The 20,580-nt window shown below is 49.1% G+C and overlaps 1 protein-coding gene across 1 annotated transcript in view; it reads right to left on the bottom strand.

The window, feature by feature from the left end:
- The window catches only part of P3H2 (prolyl 3-hydroxylase 2), a gene marked incomplete at its 3' end in the record, with an annotated part of 71,871 nt that extends 52,559 nt beyond the window's left edge, over positions 1 to 19,312 (bottom strand). The window contains exon 1 of the mRNA XM_082003691.1: positions 18,824 to 19,312. Within this exon, the coding sequence (XP_081859817.1) occupies positions 18,824 to 19,282 (459 nt within the window). The 5' untranslated portion in view covers positions 19,283 to 19,312. The remainder of the gene's footprint in view (positions 1 to 18,823) is intronic.
- Between the last annotated feature and the right edge of the window lie 1,268 nt (positions 19,313 to 20,580).

The raw sequence follows: 20,580 nt of genomic DNA, 5'->3' as shown, positions 1-20,580 counted from the left end.
GGCAATTCATAGCTGCTGCCCCACAACAAGTTTAGATTAAACATTCACAGCTTGCTAATGAAGAGATAATTCTTGTCCACCTGCCAACACACACAGTTCAGCCCGATCCCTGTGGTGTGGTGAAGACTTCTTCCTTCTGCAGTTATCTGCAATGAAAACATGTAGAGCAAAACCTCCTACTGCACATGAGTTTGAACAAGCTGTACCTGAGTGACTGAAATTAATTTACAAGTGAAGAAAGAGGGATGGACTTCAGGTCATTGGAGAGACCCATGCCGTCTGGAGCAGGCACAGAGCAGCCGTGCCAGTCCATTTGCCATTGCTGCCCTTCTGTCATACATTGCTTTTTCACTGGCTTTTTTTTTACATTTTCTGGCGAAGTCAATTTACTGGGGCCTTTTAGTCTTCTAAACAGAATAATTCTAACAAATTGTGGTGTGATCTGTGGCAAAGCCCATGAAAAACTTCTAGTCTCTCGTATCTTCTCATCTTACTGGAGTGGTGATGCCCAGCAGATTCTGACCATAGTCACAAACCAAGAGCAGGGAACTCTCACTCCTCCTTTCACCTTGCTGAACTTGTACACTCCCAGTGACTTATCTCCCACATCACTGCAGGCTCTTTGAGATGAAAGTCCATCAACTCCAGAAGTTCGTACACCTGTTACCGGCTCTGAGCATCCCATCTGCTAGTATGGGGCAGAATCGCACACTGGCTCTGTGCAGATTACACACAAAAAAAATCATTAGCTGGAGAAAAAAAAAGCCATCACCACTGTGAAAGAGGAAAGCTGTTAGATGAGCTTTGTGTGCTTATTTGCTTAGCTAAGGTAAGCTTCTTGCCTTGGACCCCCCACAGCACAGACAGAAGTAACAGCTTTTCTTTCTCAGGACTGAAGGAAGTCTTCTCATCTTTTTTCATACTCCAAGAACTTTGCATTGGGTATGAGCAAATAACATCAATCATTTCTAATCTGATTGCTACCTTGCTGCTTAAGCAACAAATAATGTGATTAATGAACCTCTAAGGGAGAAAACAGAGGTTTTACTAGACATAAAACACCAGCTAAGCACAATGAACTTTTCTTAGATTCCCTAAAAATGAAGAGCAGCTGCCTGGCACCGATTCGCCCCGCAGCAGTAACTGCAGCATTTGGAGCAGCTCTGGATGCTTCTGAAAATAGGCATGATCTTGTGCCAAAGAAAATAATCCCTTAATTTTATAGGTGTCTGAATAAAAAAAAAAGAAAATGAGAGTGTCTGGCGAGACACATATAATGCATTGCACGGTGTCTAAAAAGGTCTTTTCCTTTGCCTCTCTCCAAGTGTCAGCAAGTAGAACTTCACCGGGTTTAAACTGAGAGTTCAGGGGGTTCAAATCAAAAGCTTTCTCACTTGATGTTCAGTTTGCCATTGATTTGAGTTGTTTGGGGTCAGGCCACTCAAAAAAAAAAAAAAAAAAAAGGAAAAAAAGGCAAAAATTAAAATCTTTCCCAAATCCTAGCAGTACCCCACAGCAAGAAAAAGTGCTCAGCAGCTCCACGTATTGGCTGCTGGCAGAGGTTTGCCTAACATTTTGAAGAGGAGATTTTAAGCTCTCTACATAGCAGTGGCATACACTGTCACTGTTTCCTGGTGTGAAACCAGCCGGGATGAAAAGCTGGGCAAAAAAATGTACTTTCTGTTCCTGGGTAACTCTTCTGGCGTACATTACCAGTAGAAGGAGGAGTCAGGTTGGAAGCAACCTTGATGGGGCCTGGTGGTGAACACGGGGAGGGGGTGCTTGTGTTGAGGAGGACATGTGCCATTCTCAGGGTGGGGGGCTGAAGTCCCTTGGCCAGGAAACCTGCACCCAGGAGAAGGAGCGACAGAGAAATCTGGTGACTACCCATGCCACGATGCCCTGTGAACCCAGTGGCGAATCACAGGAGCAACACACGAGCCTCTCAACTTCTAGAGAGAAAGTGGGAAAGCTCCCATCAGAGCACGACACGAAGCTCTGGAGTTATTTAAAGCATGGAAAATACCAAGAATGGTCCATGAAACGGCAGCTGTTTGGGACTGGTCTTTTATAAGCTACTCTAAAGAAAGCACTGAATATCCTACTTATGTTGAAAATTATACAGGTCATCTTCCATATTTAGTGCAGAGTTGCGCAGAAGTAGCCAGGGACAAGACACATTCATACTCCATCTTTAGCACGACTGCCACCCAGATCCATATGTGATCTTGGCTTTCTACCCTGTATTTAAACTACAATAAGCTGTGCTCTGCATTCAAGGAAAAAGGGGAAAAAAAAAAAAAAAAAGAATCCAGACCTTTGTGGAGAAGGTTTCAGTGAAAAGGCTGGCTGCTTTTCTGTGGTCACTGAGGTAATGAAACTTCAACAGGGGCTTATACAATGTCAGAGTGGAAGAAATTCTAAGCATCTACTAGAAAGGTTTTAAGTTACTCAAAAGCCTTACTGATAGGATTTCAGAGCCAGCTACTCTATTCGGACACTAATGTGCAAGCGAACACGTCTTTCAAAACCACATGTGGCCAGGCTATTCATACTCCCAGTCTTGTTCCCTACCATTCATAAGGAGTGTGAAGCAGCAGGGCAAATCAAATAAATGACTTCATTCCTCTGGGGATATGAGCAAATGCGAACAAAGAAGCAAACATTTACAAATTCAGGATGCCATATTTTTGCCAAGTTTTCTTCCAGTGCAGAACTCTGAGGGATTCAAGGAATATAACTGCTATTTTCTTTCCTAAAGCTCTGCACCCATGCACATGGTTGCACATGCACAAGCAAGCTCTGAGATCTCCCAAATCCACAAGACTCCCTGCACAGCTCTGCAGAAGACATCACAGAACAGTTTAATATCCTAACACTTGTGTAATTGGATACAAAGATGTATGTCTCAGGTAAAGCAGAGTTTGAGGTACTGCATCACGCGCCAGGTAAGTGTATGCCTTTTGCTAAAGCAGAGGCCAAAAGCTCTTGGAAATCCCCACTTCGTAGCAGAAAGGGTGTTTATGAACAGGCTAAGATACTCCCAATTGCTAACCTGGGAGCCATCAAAAGATTTATCAGCTCCATTACGAATTTTCTTCTGCAACAATACATAGTTTTATATATATATATAGATAAAAAACAATAACTAGTTCAGAAAAGAAATGTGTCTATGCTTGCTCCTGAAGAGTAATGCCCTACAAAAGAAAGGTTATACTATAAAAGCAAGATGTTTTAGCAGGGTCTGACCACAGAAACAAGAAAAATAAAATCAAATTTTGGACATGCTTCGGTGATAGGAAAACCTGATGTGCGCTACCTGAGAACAACCCTGGTTCAACCTCTGTGTCTACCTGGCCTGGAGGTCCTGTCCCCCCGGGGGAAGGACCAAATGCCCCGTGTGACAGCACTGGCTTTGCCAGAGACCTGGAACAGAGGCTTTACAGGGGTGGAAGCAAAGCTACACAGCCCTCAAACCATGATGCAGACAAGACACCTAACAAGTTAAAAGACACAAACGACAGTCATTTGCTTTGTGCAGGGACCCTGCAAGATACCACCAGCAGCTCCCTCCTTCCCAGCCACAGGGGAGCCTGTGGTCCCAGCACAAGCTCTTGCTCTGGTTTTCTGCACAAAGCAGCTCAAATCCAACCTCTTAGCAACTTCCTCCTTTCAAGACAAACTGAACCCATCACACCTCATCCTCCTCAAAACTTGCTGCAGGTGAGTGCCCCACAACACGACGGCATCCCCATGACCTCTTTCTCCGGTTTGGCACAGGAGTCTGTGACAAAGCACATTTGACGCTGTGACTTGTTTACCCTCAGATTCCTCTGCCGTTTCTGTTCCCTGCCTCACTTTTCTCACTTACATTTCTTTTTTGACTCTCCCATAGGAGGAAGACAAACTGAAACATGCTCCAGAGCTGAAATTACAGTTCACTCCATGGATTTGAAGTTAAGTAGAATATCTGCTTTCCAAAAAACTCTCAATGGATGGTTGAAATGATTATTTTTCCAGCAGTGATTTTTTTTTTTCTTTTAAAGAAAAGCAGTATGAAAAATAGATAAAGACTTGCTGCAAAGGGAGAGTCACTCTCAGCAACTTTCCTCAAGCAGCACAGCTGCAGACAGGACGAGGTGTCAGCTCTGCTCAGCCCCATGGCTGGTTGTGCTATGAAGATGGGTCTGACCCTGCTTGCGTTAGCTCATGCTGATGGTAGGGTTTTTGCTGATGAGGTTCAGCAGAAAGAAAAAGAGGTGTGCAGAGCAAATTCCCAGGGGAATCTGTGGTGTGATGATGGGATGGGATTTGTGGCATGGTGTGGTGAAGTGACAGGGATGGGATTGGTTTCAGGACACTGAGGACCCCCACTTCACCTTTCATCCTCAGCCAGATGTGTCCTGCTCTGTGAAATGAAAGCTGTTGCCCCTGGACAAGCCAGCTGCCTTTCCAGATTCGCTCCAGGTCCCTACCAGAAAATGTTTGTAACTCAGGAACCACTCCAAAGAAAACCCTTGGGTCACATTTCCTACAGTGATCCTATCAGGCTTTAAAAGCACAAAACAAGGAGAACCATTATTCTGCAGCCTTTTAATAATTTAGGGCTCCCACTCATCTGAGATGCTCAATTTCCCCCAGATCCCAGGCATGCCATCAGGTTTTGAGGACCTTTTAAACAGCAGCAGCAGCAGCTCAGAGAAAAACATCTGGACTAAAATACACTGAAGGTCCCGAAGACAAAAAGCTCTCTGCAAAGGTAATAAGGAATACCTAACCACAAACGTGCGCTGTACGGAGTCCCGTGCCGCTGACACACAGACACTGTACTGCGCCCTGCGAAGGAGCTTTGACGAAGGGTCATGTCTGAAGCTGGCCTGTCCTGCACCCGCATGGCTGTCACGTATGTCTCCTCTTTCAGACATAGGACAGTTGTGACTGTTCATACTGCTGCATGACTGGTTTCCCCCGAGGGGACAGTTAGCTCATGCTCTGCTAATAAGCCAGGCAGCACTATTGACTCTGAGCACTGCTTCCGTAATTGGGCTTTTCTCTTGCAGTACAGGACATCTTTAATTAATCTGTTACTGTTTATGTGCGCTATTCCCGTCAGAGCTCGCTCGCAGTGCACAGACATCAAGCAGTGCATCTGACACTCTCCAAACACGTGATGACAGTTATGTCTCACTATGCCGAGTGCCTGGCGTATAATTACTGCACATCAAACTCATTCCACAGATGGGCAAATCAGGGCATGGAGTGCTGGTTCCCCTTCTGCCCCTAAACTGACAAAATATGGGCTGGAATGGACCAATCCCAGCCATTTCTGTCCTGCCTCACGAACGGTTGCCGGTGGCCACAGCAGCAGTTGTCACACTCCCAAATAAAACACAGTTGGGACCATCGGGCGGTTGCTACGTATAAGCATGAGGTCTGCAAGATCGCACCCGAGAGCTGTGCAGAACGCAAACGCATCAGGCTGGATTCAAAATACACGGTTCAATGCACAATGCAGTTGTGCTTCAGCAAGTCATCAGGCATCAACCCGAGCTATCAGAACTGATGTAAGTCCACAGCAAGTATAGGTACCAACTCAGCTAAGTCTCTTTCTGCATAAGCTAAGTCACGCTCCCTTCCATTTATGCTAACAACCTCCAGCTCAAGTGTTTTCAGATTAAAGGACAGACACATCTATGCCAAAACCTGCAAGTTTATTGCTAATATCACCAGATTTCAAACGCAGACACCTGTGAGGACACTCTGCTAAATCCATTTCAAGTTACAGTGCAGTCTGGCAGTCCAAGAAGTTGTCCTCAGGATGGACCAAGAACAAAGCGTGCAACTCAGGAGGCTCCAAACCCTGGCATTTCCAGCAGCATTTGGTACATACCTCTGCCTGAAATTCCCTAGTGCTGACATCCTTCTGTTGTCACCAGTCACTGGTGGGACAAAGTCTCTGCCTGCACTGAGCAGCATCCTGGCTCTAAAACAAGAGATAGCCAAGCACTGCTTTATGACTCCTAATGCTAAGTAAAAGCAGATCTAGTTCTCCGTGCTCAGGACTGCAAAAGCACTAAGTGTATATAAGAGCAGAGGGCAAAGCTTGCTGGCACATAAAATGGAGAGTATAGCACAGCCTAAATCTACTGCAGTTTTGCAACAGGAGAATCTACAAGGATAACCTCCAAAAGGCCGGATGGTACTCCTGGCACATAGGAAACATGAAAAGAGAAGCAGCTTATCCCTTCCTTGTCCTTCTCCGAACTCCACCTTTCCTACCCCAGGCCCCAAGAGCAAACAGAGCAAAATTAAACATGGTTGAGAGCTCAGCTGTCTGGGCTTAGCTCTCCTCCCCCAATAGTAGAGAATAACCTCCAAACTTGGCATTAAATAGCTGAATCCTGATCACTGCGTTCAAAGACGCTTATGGGGTTAGGGTCACTCTGATCACTTCCCAAAGATGCTACCTTCTAGGCTTGGGTACATTCTTACCCCAGTGAAATAATCCCTTACACATGGGGCCAAGCATTGCTGGCTCTTACACCTGAGCAGTCTCAGGTGTGCTGCACAGGCAAACACCAGGAGGGTCTTCCCGCTCATCACCCCAGCTCCGTGCTTGTCTGCTCACGTGAGAAGAGCCTGCGATGCACACCCGAAGAGCAGCACAGACCACCCCTCAGGACGGCGCAGCAGCCCTTTCTGAGCAGGGCTCCACCACCCGACTCCGCTGACAGTTCCACCTGGGCGCTGCACTGTGACATCCACTGCGTAAAATAACAGTAAAGAACAGGAATGTAAACAATAAACCTGAAGTATGCAAGCCTTTCCCATCTAACACTTCTCAAAAAACACCATGAAGGACAGTATGGTTTCAAGGTAACTGAGCGCACTGATTGCTGGCAGGTACTGACAATTTTAAGTGCTATAACTTTCAAAGAAGGAGTCCAGGCAAATGATTATTCAGGTCTCTCTACCTGGTTTAGTTTGATTCAAAAAACAGTAAAGGCTAAAAATGGTTTATTTAGCAGTCTATAATCTAGCTAGATTTCACAGCAAAGATCCAAAAATAGATTTGGAAAACAGAAGTACACTGATTAAAATAACAGTGACTTGGAGTTAAAAACACCGCTGCGGGAAGCCTTGTGCTACAGAGCAAAAGTCATTTTCCAGGGACTGTTTTGTTGAACATCTAAAACCCAAACAGCAATCAGTCTGGAATGAGTCCCCCAAGAGAGGGAAATCTCTTCTCTTAAGCTCAGACCTGATCTTGGGAACATTCAAAGAATCAGAGAATCACAGAACAGTTGAAATCCCAGAGCTTCAGCTGTCACGCTGGAGAGGCCAGCTGCCGAAACTGAAACTCTTCCTGCACATCCCGAGCAACCAGGTAGCTACAAGCCTTGTCCTCTACAAACCACTGCCTGGCAGGGCTGCCTCCTCCCACGCTGCTCACTGCAGCCTCCCCGGCTGATCCGGGCCCGAAACACCCACTCCGGCACCGGGGAACAACCAGGCACTGGTGTCGCATGTTGTGCCTTAGTCGCACCCGAGTCATTGAGGCTGCTGGAATGAGATGTTAATCCTATACCCTACATATAGGATCTGCCCCTTTACGCAGTGGTGAGTCAGGTCTAGGGATGCCCAGGTCACAGCAAGAAAGATTCAGGCAGTTTGGGTGGCGCAGGGCGAAGCAGGCAGCAGGAAGGATGGCTGGAGGACACGGAAACAGAAGCAGCAGGAGAGCATGAGAAATGTGCTGATGGGAGCCGGGGGTGCAACACCTTCAGGTCCCCCATGCAGGTGACAGTGCTGCGTGCTGTAACCCAGCTGAAGGCTGCCTGACCCGGGGAAGGGGCTGTGCGGCAAACGGGGTTGGAGTATCTGCGCGGGGGATGCACAGGCGGCGAGAGCAGGCGCTGCTGGTCTGCCGCGGCAGCCGGCTGAGGGCACTGCGCGGCGCTCGGGCAGCTCAGCCGCGGGCAAACCGGAGAGGCATGGGCCGTAAAGGGCGGGAAGCCCGCGGGTGTCCTGTGCGTGTGTACAGCGTGCAGAACACGTCACAGAGAGCTGCCAGAAGCTCGCAGCACAGCCTGGGCTGTACAGGGGGGACGCAGGGTTGACAGCTGCTGAGTGGACAAACTCTGCTTCCGAAAGCGGCGCACGGCTGTTTTATTTGCTATTCGCCTGCCTTATAAAAGGATTCAGTCTGAAATCAAGTTTTATTAGTAGTACCCTAGTGAGACGAGGTGGCTGGCTGGAGGAGGAGACAACGGGCAGTCACAGCCAGCAAGTCCGCGACTGACCCCGGAGCTTCGACTCTGGAGAAGCAGCAGAGCCACCAGCATCGGGACACCAGGATGCACCACTTATATTAAAAGGAAATGGAGTGAGACTGCCAGCCAAGGGATGAGGGGAACTACCAGCTGCCAAAAGACATTAGTATTAAAGCAAAGGGAACAGAAGAGACCAAGCACTACAGCAATTCAACTCTTGCCATGCTGTCCACTTGAGAAGGCTGTACTTTCTGTAAGGTGCCCTGGGATCAGTGCTGCCCACATGTGAGACAACTTCTGTCTGTTCTCAGCCCCTGCAACACAGAGACCAGAAGTCCTGGCAGGTAGGATGCTTTGCAACACACCTGAAAGAGATATGGGTGACATGAACTCTCTTTTATTTTAAGTAATTCTAGCTTCCTTAAAATAGAAACAAGTTTAATAGGGTCCTTAAAAAAAAGCAAACCCTTATTCACCTACCTAGACACCTCCAAGAGTCCTTTTGCCATTTTTATCCCTAGAAAGACTCTCAAGAACAAAATGAAATGTTTTGTTCAATAAAGTATCTCAGAAATACCAGTGCATAAAAAAAATCCACTTAGTACACAGCTCTATAAGTAAGAAAAATGGGGATAAGACACAACGCTCTTTCCTCCCCATCACTAAGGTATTTTGTTCAATCACAGATCCTTTGGATGAGGCTGGCAGCCCTGGATGAAGGAGGGTTTTTGAGCAGCAGCACAGTGCAACATACCACAAGTCAGTGCTCTTCCTTTCGGACTATTTCAGTGAAACTTTGCAGTTTCTCATCTCTTTCCAAAGAGACAGAGTAACTCAGGACACGGATGCCCCAGAATATACATAAGCCTTAGAACAGGCAGTGCCTTGGCAAAAACCACTTTAAAAACAGAGCTTTCTAAGCAAGGGAACCAACAGACTCTGCTTCAGTCCCCGGGCAGTCACAGCAACACCTTCAGCAAATATTTTGGAGGATATTTTCCAAGCTCTTTCTCTCTGTACCACACTGATCTTTTCTGGGAGGGGATATGGCTGGCCCCATCTTCAAAAGAAGTTGCACCCACAGCCCTGGGCTATGAACTTGAGTACATCTCCCCATCACACCTCCAAGGAGTCCAGCCCCGACCCCAAAGAGCTGTGGGTTTAGGCAGTGCCCTGCCTGCAGTACTCTCACGTGGATCTGCCCACCCGTCATTTTTGCAGCAAAGCTGCAGGCAGAAAGTCCTCTGGACTCAAGTGCTCCTGCACCTGAAGGAGCAGGACACAGCACAGTCTCAGGCTCCTCTTTCTGCAGGGACACGATGTGAGATCAAGACCACACTGCAGCTGATGAGGAAAAACCATGGTGGAAGCAGCATGTTGGCATCTAACAACCATTTTTGTGATTTTTCTGACTTTGTTTTAAATTCCATTGCAAAATCCCTGTGTGCTGGGAAGGAGAGGGGCATGTGCAAAACCCAGGGTAGCTTTGCACCAGAGGACCTGGCAAAGTGTCTCCACGCAAAGGAAGGAGCGATGCCACTTGGCAAAGCAGCAAGCAAAAGTTTGGCTCTGCCAGGGTAGAAATGCACCAGCCTCATGCGGGTCAGCAAGCAGCCACGTTAGCATCAATTGCCATTTATTGTAGCCACAGCTATTCCCAGTGGCCGCGTCGTGTCCAACGCCACTTACACCAGCTCTGTGCTGTGGTACCCGCACTCACAACACTACAAATGGCTCAGACACGCACGTGCCAGAGAGCAACTGCTCACTGCATGGCATGGCCCTGAACAAACCCCACGACGGGAGACAGGCAGCAGAGCACCTTGCACTGCTCCCTGGAGCCAACAGCATCCCCAAAACATGCTTCTGATCTGCTACCAAATTTTAACTCCATAACCTAAGTACGCAATTTGCTATAGTGGAAACAAGATTTTTTTAAAGACGCAAATGGGAGTTTGGCTTTGGACCTTAATCCCAGTTTTCGAGCACTGAACACACCTCCCGTAGGAGCCCCTGTCATTCAGCACATTCAGGGAAGCTGTTCACTGCACAAATCTGATGTTAGTGCCTTGGAATGAAACTCTTGGGACAGAGGTATGTTTTGGTGATGCAGACAGTCCATTTCCGACAACGTCACTTCATGTTCTGCTCCTTCACGCTGCTTTCTGCCACTTCCCAGATGTTCCCCTCACCCTTAATAAAACTTTTATTGCTACAAAGACAGAAATTTCTCCTGCCCGTGTCTACCCCACATCTGAAACCTCCCGGCTGCCCTGTGCTCCTGGCGCTAATGACATCCTCCCAAGCAGCCCGTCTGCAAGCTCTGCCTGACCTGAGAACCAGCATCAGGGCAGGGAGCCGAGGGTGGTGGCAGCTCTCAGTGGCCAGCCTGTCACCTCCACGCTGCAAGGGGACACGTTCCTCAGCGTGACAGCATGGTCAACGTGCCGTCCTGCACCCTGTCTGCTTCCCATCTCAGCGTGTGCACAGACTCAGCCTTTCATCCGATCCGGAAAGAATATGTTTTTCTCCCCGCCCCCCCCCCTTTTTTTTTTTAAGTGAACACGAAGCTACAAGCGAGTATTTGGCCCTCAGAACCGATGGGCTGCAGCCAAACTCTGCCATATGTTCCAGCTAATACATGTGGGCTTTGCTTCCCATCCAAGAAAGGAAAAAAAGAACATTTATGAGCCGGGATTCAGCAGGAGCATGTGGGAAGGAAGGGGTGGGGAGGGGATGCTATTTTTGTTGCTATAATTATTCAGTGGCCAAATCCCTGACCCTTGACGTCAGCTCTGGAGGGTCTGTTTAACTGACCAGTTGTCATGGAAAGGGGGAGGACTGGTTGGGAGGTACAGGCTGACGAGGATCAGGTTTTTGCTGCCTGAACCCACACACAGGCAGACCCCCTGCCTTCATTAGTCATCACTAGCTCATGGCCAAGAAATAAAGATGTCAATACCTTATTGCCAATGCATTGGCTGGAAACAAAAGCATCCAGGGAACTCTGCACCCTCCTTCCTGCCATTGGTTACTGTTAAAAACCACAGGCCAAATCCTGATCTCAGTTTCCCCAGTGTAAAAGCAGAAAGAGAAACCCCACGGCCCTCAGCTGGGTCACCCCAGGTTCACATCGATGTATCCAAACTCAACCCGGCCTTGGTCCAGGCAACACTCATGGAAATATGGCATGTGCAGAGTGCAGGGGTCCCTACTCCTCGGGAACAAACCCAATCACGGTGACTAATTCATACAAGCTCCAAAGGAAAAAAAGAAGATAAATAACCCCCGAATCCCTTGCTCCAGATGTCAAGCACTGCCTCGAGCCCAGAGTCCCACTAGCAAGGCTCCTGCAACACTCAGGAGGTTGGCAGCAAACGGTTCAGTTACTGGCACGATGGTTTCTCATTACTGCCCACGCCATCCATGATGAAATCCCCAGTTGTAAGAGGAAATGGGAATAATCCTTGTTGAAACCTCAGGCACAGCCAGTGAGTACTGGGCATAAGCTTGCTTAGCAGGGCTAAACTACATTGCTCATTCACATGCAGTTCATTATCAGCTGCCATTAGTTATTCCTGTGGCCAAGGACAACAAAAGGACTCGTCAGAAGCCAGAGCTAGGACGTACGGATGAAAATTAACAGGCAACTCAAAAAGCCATTTAACAAACCCCAGCACAACGCGGCACATGGACGGGGCAGTTCAGCTGCAAGGCTCTGCCAAGGAGCAGCCAGAGGAGGAAGCAGTCATGAAACGAGTGATGAGCAAGGTGCAAAAACCACAGAAAACTAAGGAGATAAAAGAACAGGGAAGGGGCAGGTTCCCAGGTTACAGCACAGCGAGTCTGTTCTCCAACGCCAAGGGGCTCTCCCGTGCTAGCGGTGCCCAGCTTTTCCCGAGCTGGGATGTTAACCTAGATCATACATTGGGATGCCTTTAGATCATGACCTCAAAAGATCCAGTGAAACCGTGTGAGTCACGGTACTGTCGTCTTCGTCATCCAAGCAACGGCACCAGGGATTGCCAAGAAATAAGGAGGAATCCAGGTTTACCTTTTTTTCTCCAAAAGACAGAGAAATTTTGCAGGCTGTGACCTGCCACCAGTATATTTTGGAGCCCTGGCATGACTGCATAGCTATGAGGTGAGAAAGAGGAACTTGTCAAGACAAAAAAGTAGCCCTGGCCATCAAATGGCTGATTACTAGTCTGTATGAAATGAGCTTAGTGGGTTTAAGACCAGTTTGTGCTAACTGGTTGTGTTCCAATTCACAGCAGTGCTGAGCAGGGTTGTGCTAATTTACTGCCAGTCGAAATGATGTGGAGATCTGCAAACACCATAGTTTTGCTTTTGGATTTGGTTAACAAAAAAAAAAAACCCAAAAACCAACAAAAAACCACAAAAACCAAACCAAAAAAACACAGCAGAAAGTCACTAGTTTAGTCTAGTCACTAGACACATCTAGTCTAAGTTTTAGTACAGCACCAGCCCAGAATCAAGTCTGGAAAGTCAAAACCAAGTCTCCTGTGAAGACAGTGAGGGAGCCCAGTGTAATTCTTGGTGTGTTGGTCCAGTCGCTAGCTCACCTTTACCACAAAAACATGTCCCCATCTTACAGTCTGCATTTGCTAGCATCAGTATTGAACCACTGGCTCACCTCTCCCCCTCTCTAATACTACTTTCAACCCCAAAATGAAACATTTCAGAAACACTTAATTTGAAGTGGTCAGCAAGAACAGGGGCAGTGGCAGTTGGGTCAGTGACTAAATATCCTGCCCTAAACCCGGGACACTGACCCAACCATCAAGACTCAGAGTTTTCTGTCCCATAAACTGAGTTTATTTTTGTCTACATGATTTTAACTTTCTGAGCACTAACATTTACCCTCTGGTGAGGGCTCGGAATGCTCTCTCAGAAAATCTAAATAAAGAGACGTTCCAAGAGATTAGTTCTGGGATCTATTTATTTATCCAGTATCTGAGTAATACCGATTCTCAAGATTAAAGATAAATAAACACTGCTAATAGTAATAATCCAAATAATAATGATTACCTGACAGTACTGCTATAGGTCTTTGTCTGAGATGTGTCATATAAACCCTATGAAAATGAGACCAACTGACCAGGCAGACCTCGCAGGGCAGGTGGTGGCTGTGGTGAGAAATAGCCTCAGTAGGCTGCTCCCACAAAGACTTTTCAGTAGCAGGGTTTCGCATGTTATTCTGTGTCACTACCCATGAAACACCATAAGTGACATCACCACCTTTTCCCCAAAGGCTGCAGTTCACCCCAGGACAGGACACTATTATCTGCTTACGTCTATGCAGCGTTGCAGCATGAAGGAAAATGGAACAAAACGTTCATGGAAAATACCAGCCCTTGAGTGAAACAAACCAAATTCCCAAAGCAAGTACATTGGTGTGAATCCAGAGTTATTCTGCGATCCCTAGGTAGGTAATCCAGATGTCTGTCAAGGAGACAAAAGACTTTGGCCCAGTGCAACAGCGCAGAGATGGGCAGCAGCAAATAGTTACTCGAGGTGGAAAGAATTTGGTGGAGATGTCTTAACCATCCCGAGGCTTGCTACAGGCGCTCAGAGACAGATGCCCAAGCGTGGCTGGTGGTAAAGCTCACATAAGCACCGGCAAAGACAGAAAGGAGTGGTTAGAGGCCTGGTTTTACACACAAAAATCTCCCTCAAGTCTGGATTCCCTTAAATAAGGAGCTTTCAAAGGCAGAACTGGAGTAGGGCAATAATCTGTATGCAAAGGTTTCTCAAGTTTGGGCTCCCATTCTGTTTGTTTTTTTTTTTTTTCCTCCTACGGTGTTTCATCAAGTCATTATTGTGTCTGCATTGCTTTTCAGAAATCAGGGGCTTGCTGCTGGCGCAGGTGGGCAGGAGAGCACAGTGTGACCCAAGGACAGGCTCCCACCCGTGCCTCCAGCACTGCCCCATCAGCTGCGGCATGGAAGACCCAGCAAAGAAGGTATCAGTGCAAAGTCAGAGTTCTCCCCAAACAAAACCACTAGAAAGATTAAACTGCTTGTATAAAGTGACCAGGAAGATACTTTTTTTTTTTTAAAGAAACAACTTTAAAGAACAAATAAACAGCCTCTCCTACAACACGAAAAATGTAAACATTGCTGGTTTACTCTTGCAACACATGAAATCCTGATGACAATGCAACTGAAGCACAACTCAGACACGGCGAGGGCGAACTCAAGACAAAGACAGAACAAGCAAGACTGAGTTGGACTCTTCGCCTTTTGTTCTACTTACTATCTCACATTACTAGGAGAGGAGCGATGTCCTATGCACTGGAGACTTGTTTTATTTGTTGTTTTAAATGCAAGCACAAAAGGCCTTTCCTCATCTAGATCCAAGGCTGGTGGTTACAGACTAAGTATGTACGACTCCTGTCGTGCCTCACCGATGTGCAACGGGGCACGCAGGCAAGTTGGAAGGTGAGACTGTTGTGATTCAGCATTTACAAAACGGGCGCAAGTGCGCAGGAGCAGCACACCAATATATAGAGAAAATGAAAACTGGCTATAGCAATCACCTAGCAAACAAGCCAGGGGATGCTGTAGCTGGGACCACGATGAGACGAGGGAAAGAGACCTTGAGGGATGGGTTAGCAGGGTAGAAGAGAGGCTCTACCAGAGACCTGGTTTTGCAATTGATACAGCAACCAACTTTTCCAGGTTACTTGTTATTTTTGGACCAGGCTGACTTGCAGGAGTCAGCACCAGGACTGGAAGTGATGCTCGGTCACAGGGTTCATGGTAGACCATCTGCAGCAAGGTCCACACAGCTACTGAGTCAGCAGCTCGTGGCCAGCAAATGCTTGCATAGTGTACATGGTTTCCTCCTTCTCCACTCACTCTCAGAGCTAGAAAATCGCCCAGAAAGGGGGGGGTTAGAAACATCGTGCCTGCAGGCTAGGTTTTAACAGAAAAAAGATGTCAAAGGCAGCAAAGCGAGGAGGGAGGATGCGAGGAAGATGTTTCCACATCTTCTCAAAACCTCTTCCGCTCTAGCTGTCTCACCTAGATGTACCCAGTATATTTCTAAATTACCTGAAAACATCAGCTATCCTAGGAAAAGGAGGAGTCTTCCTACTTACAATACGTATTTGGAAGCTGCAAAGAAGACTTGCGAGCACATTTGGACTTGGGCTGCTTGTTCAAAGCAATTTGTCTACAGTCTCTGTAGAGACTGCAGTCAACCTCAGAAACCTAGATCTAGAGCCCGAAGTCCATAGAAGCCTTCAGCTGTATCCACGCGCTGTCCCAGTCCTGCAGTGCACCACAGTCTCGCCTCACATCACGCTAGAGTCACCAGAAACACTCAGATCACATCTCTGAAACAGAACAGTGGTTTTCAAAAGACAACAGTTTCCATTTCAGAAAAGTACAGAGAAAAAAATAAAGTTATGAAACCATTTAGGCAACTGATAGGATGACACGGATTTAGAGGCTGATGGGACATGTTCTTATGGAGAGACAGCATCGGTATTTCACCTAACCACATCATCACCTCCCTGCCCCTCTGCAGTGCTCCATGCAGCAGCATCTCAAGCACCTGCTCAGAAGCAGGAGCAACACAGCCCAGGGCAGCCGCTGCCAGGGTCCAGCAAGGAAAGTCTCAAACCTCCAATTCTAACACCAGTTTTCCACCAGTTCATTGCACAGACTCATCCATGTCACGACTGGGCCAGGCTGTGCTGGCGCTTACTCTGCAGCGAGAGACCGGAGGCAGCGGGAGACCCCAGCCTGCTCCCGGGGTGCACGGGGCAGCTCTGCTGCCCCAAACGCGGCAGGGGCGTACGTGGTGCAGGCCATGTGTCCAGCAGGGCCATGTGGGTATGCTTTTCAGACCCCACAGGAGTGTTGCAAGGATTAGCTCATGTTTATTCAGCACCGTTTTTCAAAGCGCAGCACATGAGCCAAACCCTTCCATTTTTTTTAATCTGTTCCTTGCTCTGTCACTCCCTCCCAAAAGGATGTGTTTCTCCCCTCCTGAGAAACAAAACAAGCACGAGGTCAGCAGGAGTGGGAGGTGGGAAGCACATTCCAGGCTGCTCTTCTCCCAAACCACAAATGCCACCAACCCCTGTGTCCGGCCAGCCCAGCCAGCACCTCACACAAGTGCCCAGCATACAGGCCTCCCCACGCAGCCCGGGGAGGGGCCGGGCAGGATACGCAGCAGGATGTTTAACCTAATCTCATTTCCTTTTCGGTTTCAAGGAGCAAAACAGGGGGTCAAACAGCCGCCCCTGGAGCTGTGCAGGCTGCCCACGCACCCACGGCAAGGCAGGGGGGCTCTACGCGAGCCCTGCTTTGCGGCTCTCCTTCTCAGACAAAAAACCATGCGGATGCTGCAGCCAAGGTCTCCCTGGAGCGTGAGCATGCCCATGCATCCCAGCCCTCGGGGAACAGACCAAAACCTTGGCAGTCAGCCTTGGCACGAGGGGGTGGTTCACATCCGAGAGTATGTAAGTGCTAGACATTAGACCTTGTGTTTTGTGCAAGTGCGGGCAAATCCAACGTGGGGCATTTTCTTCCGCGCACAGATCAAAAGAGCAATCCTGGGAACAGAGCTCGCACACAGGCAGCAGCAGGACAACGATGTGGACAAACACTACAGGTTGCTCTGCAGGACCAATGTGATCAGAGTGCTGCTTACAAAACCCAAGAGCATCAGAAGAGGTTAAAGAAAAAAGTATTAAAAACATAAACAGCTCTATTCAAAGAGTACCTTCACTTGGCTACAGTGTCTGAAACCCAGGCATCCATGCAGATAGCAAGAAAGTCTGCTACTCCCTCAGAGAACAGGAAAATCAAAGTGTTAGCATGAATACAAGATCTCCAGACACTGCAAAAGCAAATTAAGATGAGTCACATGTAACAAAAATGACTGTTTTCACCACATTGCTTTGATAAGTTTACGATGCATTTCTAAATGAGGAAAATAAAAACCTCAGTCCCAGCAGAAGCAGAAACAGGAGAACAGACCATATTCTCAAATCATATGGATTTTCGTATATTGATTTTACTGAAATGGGAGCCAAAAAAGAGCCCACATTCCCTAATTCCAAGGAAAGTTTGTTAATGAGCTTGATGTGAGCAAACCTTTGTGACTCTGGGAAAGGCTTTGAATTCAGAAGAAGAAATCAATTTTTTTAGCATAGCATCCCACAGATGCTGACATTACACAGAGTATCTTGCAGGGTAAGGACTGCAGGAAAATTCTGCCAGCTTTAATGGGATCACATACGAACCAAATTATAGTCCCAGTTCACTCCCAGGATTTCTTTCAGGAGCGGGATGCAGCACATGGACACTAGTGTTTATGCCCATGCAGTCTAGTCCCCGACTTGTAAAAAGAACAGAAAAAGGAACATCATGATGATTTTCCAAAAAGTTTTAAAATGCCGTAGCTGATCATGTGCCTCCTTGATCTGCTGCTGTGTAGGCACTGCATGCACCACAGGCACTGGCACTGCCTAGGACAGATGTTTGCTTCTTTGGAAATGGATTTCAGCAGAATCACCCTCCCCGTGCTCCACTGTGCAGGTCTTCACCTATTAAGTTGCCTATAGCAACTAAAAGGTTATGAATGTGCTCAAATAAAGCAGAAATCCAGAGGGAAGTGTTCATAAATGTTTTAAACATTCAGCTTGGCATGAAATAAAATTCTCAGTTTCTGTCCTTCTTGGTCAAACAGGAAAACTTACTACAGGTACCTGGCTTGACAGAGCACAAGTCTTGAACTAAAAAAAAAATACCATTAACTATCCTGGTGTGGGTTGGTTGTTTTTTGGTGGTGGTGGTGGATTTTTTTTTTTCTTTTTGGCAAGAAAGTTTGAAGAATAACACCATTTTCCTCAGGGAAAGTAACAGGTACAAGGCAGAAGTTACAAGGATGACAGGATGATACTCAAGATGTCAGTGGCTGCTAAATACTAATACTACAGTGTTACGCAAAGTATTTCATATCACACAACAGCATAAAGACTATCAGATCCCAGCAGCAGAGGTTATATACCTCCTAGCTTCACGTACACTCCCAGCTCCTGGAACACAACATCAGTGCACTTTGTCTGCAAGGGAAAGGGAAACACCTCTGGCAGAGGGTACCGGGGCATTTCAGGGGGCTCTTCTCTGCAAAGTCTCCACCGAAGGCAGATAATTTTCAGAACTATACTATGTTACCCTAAAAGACAAACAAAAACATCCCTCCCCCCAAACAAAAAACAAACCAGGAAAAGCACAGGTAAGCCAAGAATGGACAGAGTCCGAGCTGCCATCCAGGATGCTCCGTGTCGGGAACGGGCCGTGACCACTCACCGCCCACATCTGTGAGAACGGAGGGGGGACCACACCCGGGCGGCTTGAGAGAGATGGGGGGGGGGGGCACACAGGACCCGGGAAGTTTTGGGAAGATGGAAGAGAGGATAACCTGGGGGGGGGGGGGGGGGGGCGGTGGGGGGGGAGGTTAGGGACTGGGCGGAGGTCAGCCCTGCCCGGGGGGCGGGCAGTGCCTACCTGGATGTAGGCGCGCTGCAGGTAGCTGTAGGGCACCCTGCGCTGGAAGTCGGCGCGCACCTCCTCCGCGGCGCGGTGGCGGGAGGCGGCTCCCAGGCGCGGCTCCTCGCAGCGCCGCACGCAGCCGGCCCGCCGCAGCACCGAGCCGAAGAAGGGCAGGTCCCCGCCGGCGCCCAGACCCGGCTCCGCCAACCGCACCTGCCCGCGGCAGCGCCGCCGGCACCGCAACCGCGCGGCCCGCAGCTCCCGCCGGCTGCGCAGCGCCCGCTCCAGACACCGCGCCGCGCCCGCGAAGTCGCCGCCGTAGTACGCCTCCACGCCGCGGGCGTACAGCGCGTCGAAGGGCTCCAGCGGGCCGCCCTCCCCCGCGCACCCGCCGCCCGCCCGGCACGCCGCCGGCAGCAGCAGCAGCGGCAGCAGCGGCAGCAGGGCTCCCCAGGACCGGCTCCCCGACGCCATGCCCGCCGCACCGGCGGTCCGCGCGATGGGGAGCGGGGGTCCGGGCCCCGTGGAGCGGGACTCGGTGCGGTAGGGTGCGGAAGCGGGCTGCAATACGGGGCGGTGCGGTGGGGTCCGCCGCGGTGGGGTCCGCGCAACGGGAGCCGGGCACCGTGCAACGGCTGCCGGCGCGCTAGAGCCCGGGGGTCCGTGCAGCGGATCTCGGTGCAGCGGGGTCCGGGCGAGGGGCTCCGCCGCGGCTCTGCCCTATGCGGTGGCGGGGCCGCGGCGCGGCTCCACGCACGCCCGGCCCTGTGCCGCCCTCCCGCGCCGCCGGCACCTCTTAAAGGGCCCCGCGCCGCCGGCCCGCCCCGCCCGGCCCCGGCCCCCCCGCAGCGCGGTGGCAGCGCGGTGGCAGCGCGGAAGAGCGGGGGGATGGGGGCGGGAACCACCAGGCGGGCGCCGCTCGGAGCATCCCCGCCCCGCGGCTGCCCTGCGGCTGCAGCGGTTTTTAAATGACGTCGTGAAATTTAAATCGCCCCGGGGGGATTTAAATGGCACCGGCTGCCTTTCCTCCCTCTTCTCCGTTCCGCGCCCCACACCTCCTCCTGCTTCCCCACATCCCCGTGGCTGGCGTCGTTACCCGCAGGACGCTTTCTTTGCCCCTCTGCGAGGCTGGTTTTTCGTTCTCCACCCCCAGCCCTTCTTGCCCCGACAGCCTCCCGCCGCTGGGAATCCTGCAAATAAATCGTCTGGGATGGGCACAGTGAGCAGCTGGTGAAGCCTTCTCGGCTCCCAGCTGTGTGTTTGTCTCGCTGCCTCCAAGGTTTCCTCTCTTCCAATGCTGCAAAGCCCTCCCCTGCCAAAAATGTTACTCCTTTTTTTTTCATTAATTTTAAGGCATTATTGTGACGAGACATTTGGCAATGCAGCCTAGTGACAGGAGAAAAAAAATCTTAGTTGGCATTTTAAATAATCTCAGTGTTGAACACCTGTCAGCAAGAAGTTTTTCATATTAATACAGTTAGTTTAGCTGAAATCAGCTGTTCCTGAGTAAGAGGGAATGGGCAAATCCTGGATCCCATTAGATGCTTTACTGTAAGCTGTTCTGGGCTCCAGTACTCCAAAGTCTGTGCGTACAGCACTGTGCTCAGCAGGGTCTCTCAACAGGGAGTGTGGCCTTAATTACTTCAGACATTTTAGGAGTATCTCTATAGCTGTTGGCTATCTTTTCATAGCCTAAAATAGCTGCAAGTGGGAGATGCTTGAAACCCATTTGGTCCAGATTTTGTTATTGCATCAAGCCAGATGTTCCTCAC

The sequence above is a fragment of the Phaethon aethereus genome (assembly GCF_964289735.1).
Source record: "Phaethon aethereus genome assembly, chromosome: 9".
Classification (NCBI taxonomy): Eukaryota; Metazoa; Chordata; class Aves; order Phaethontiformes; family Phaethontidae; genus Phaethon; species Phaethon aethereus.
This window is presented reverse-complemented; position numbering and strand designations above follow the sequence as displayed.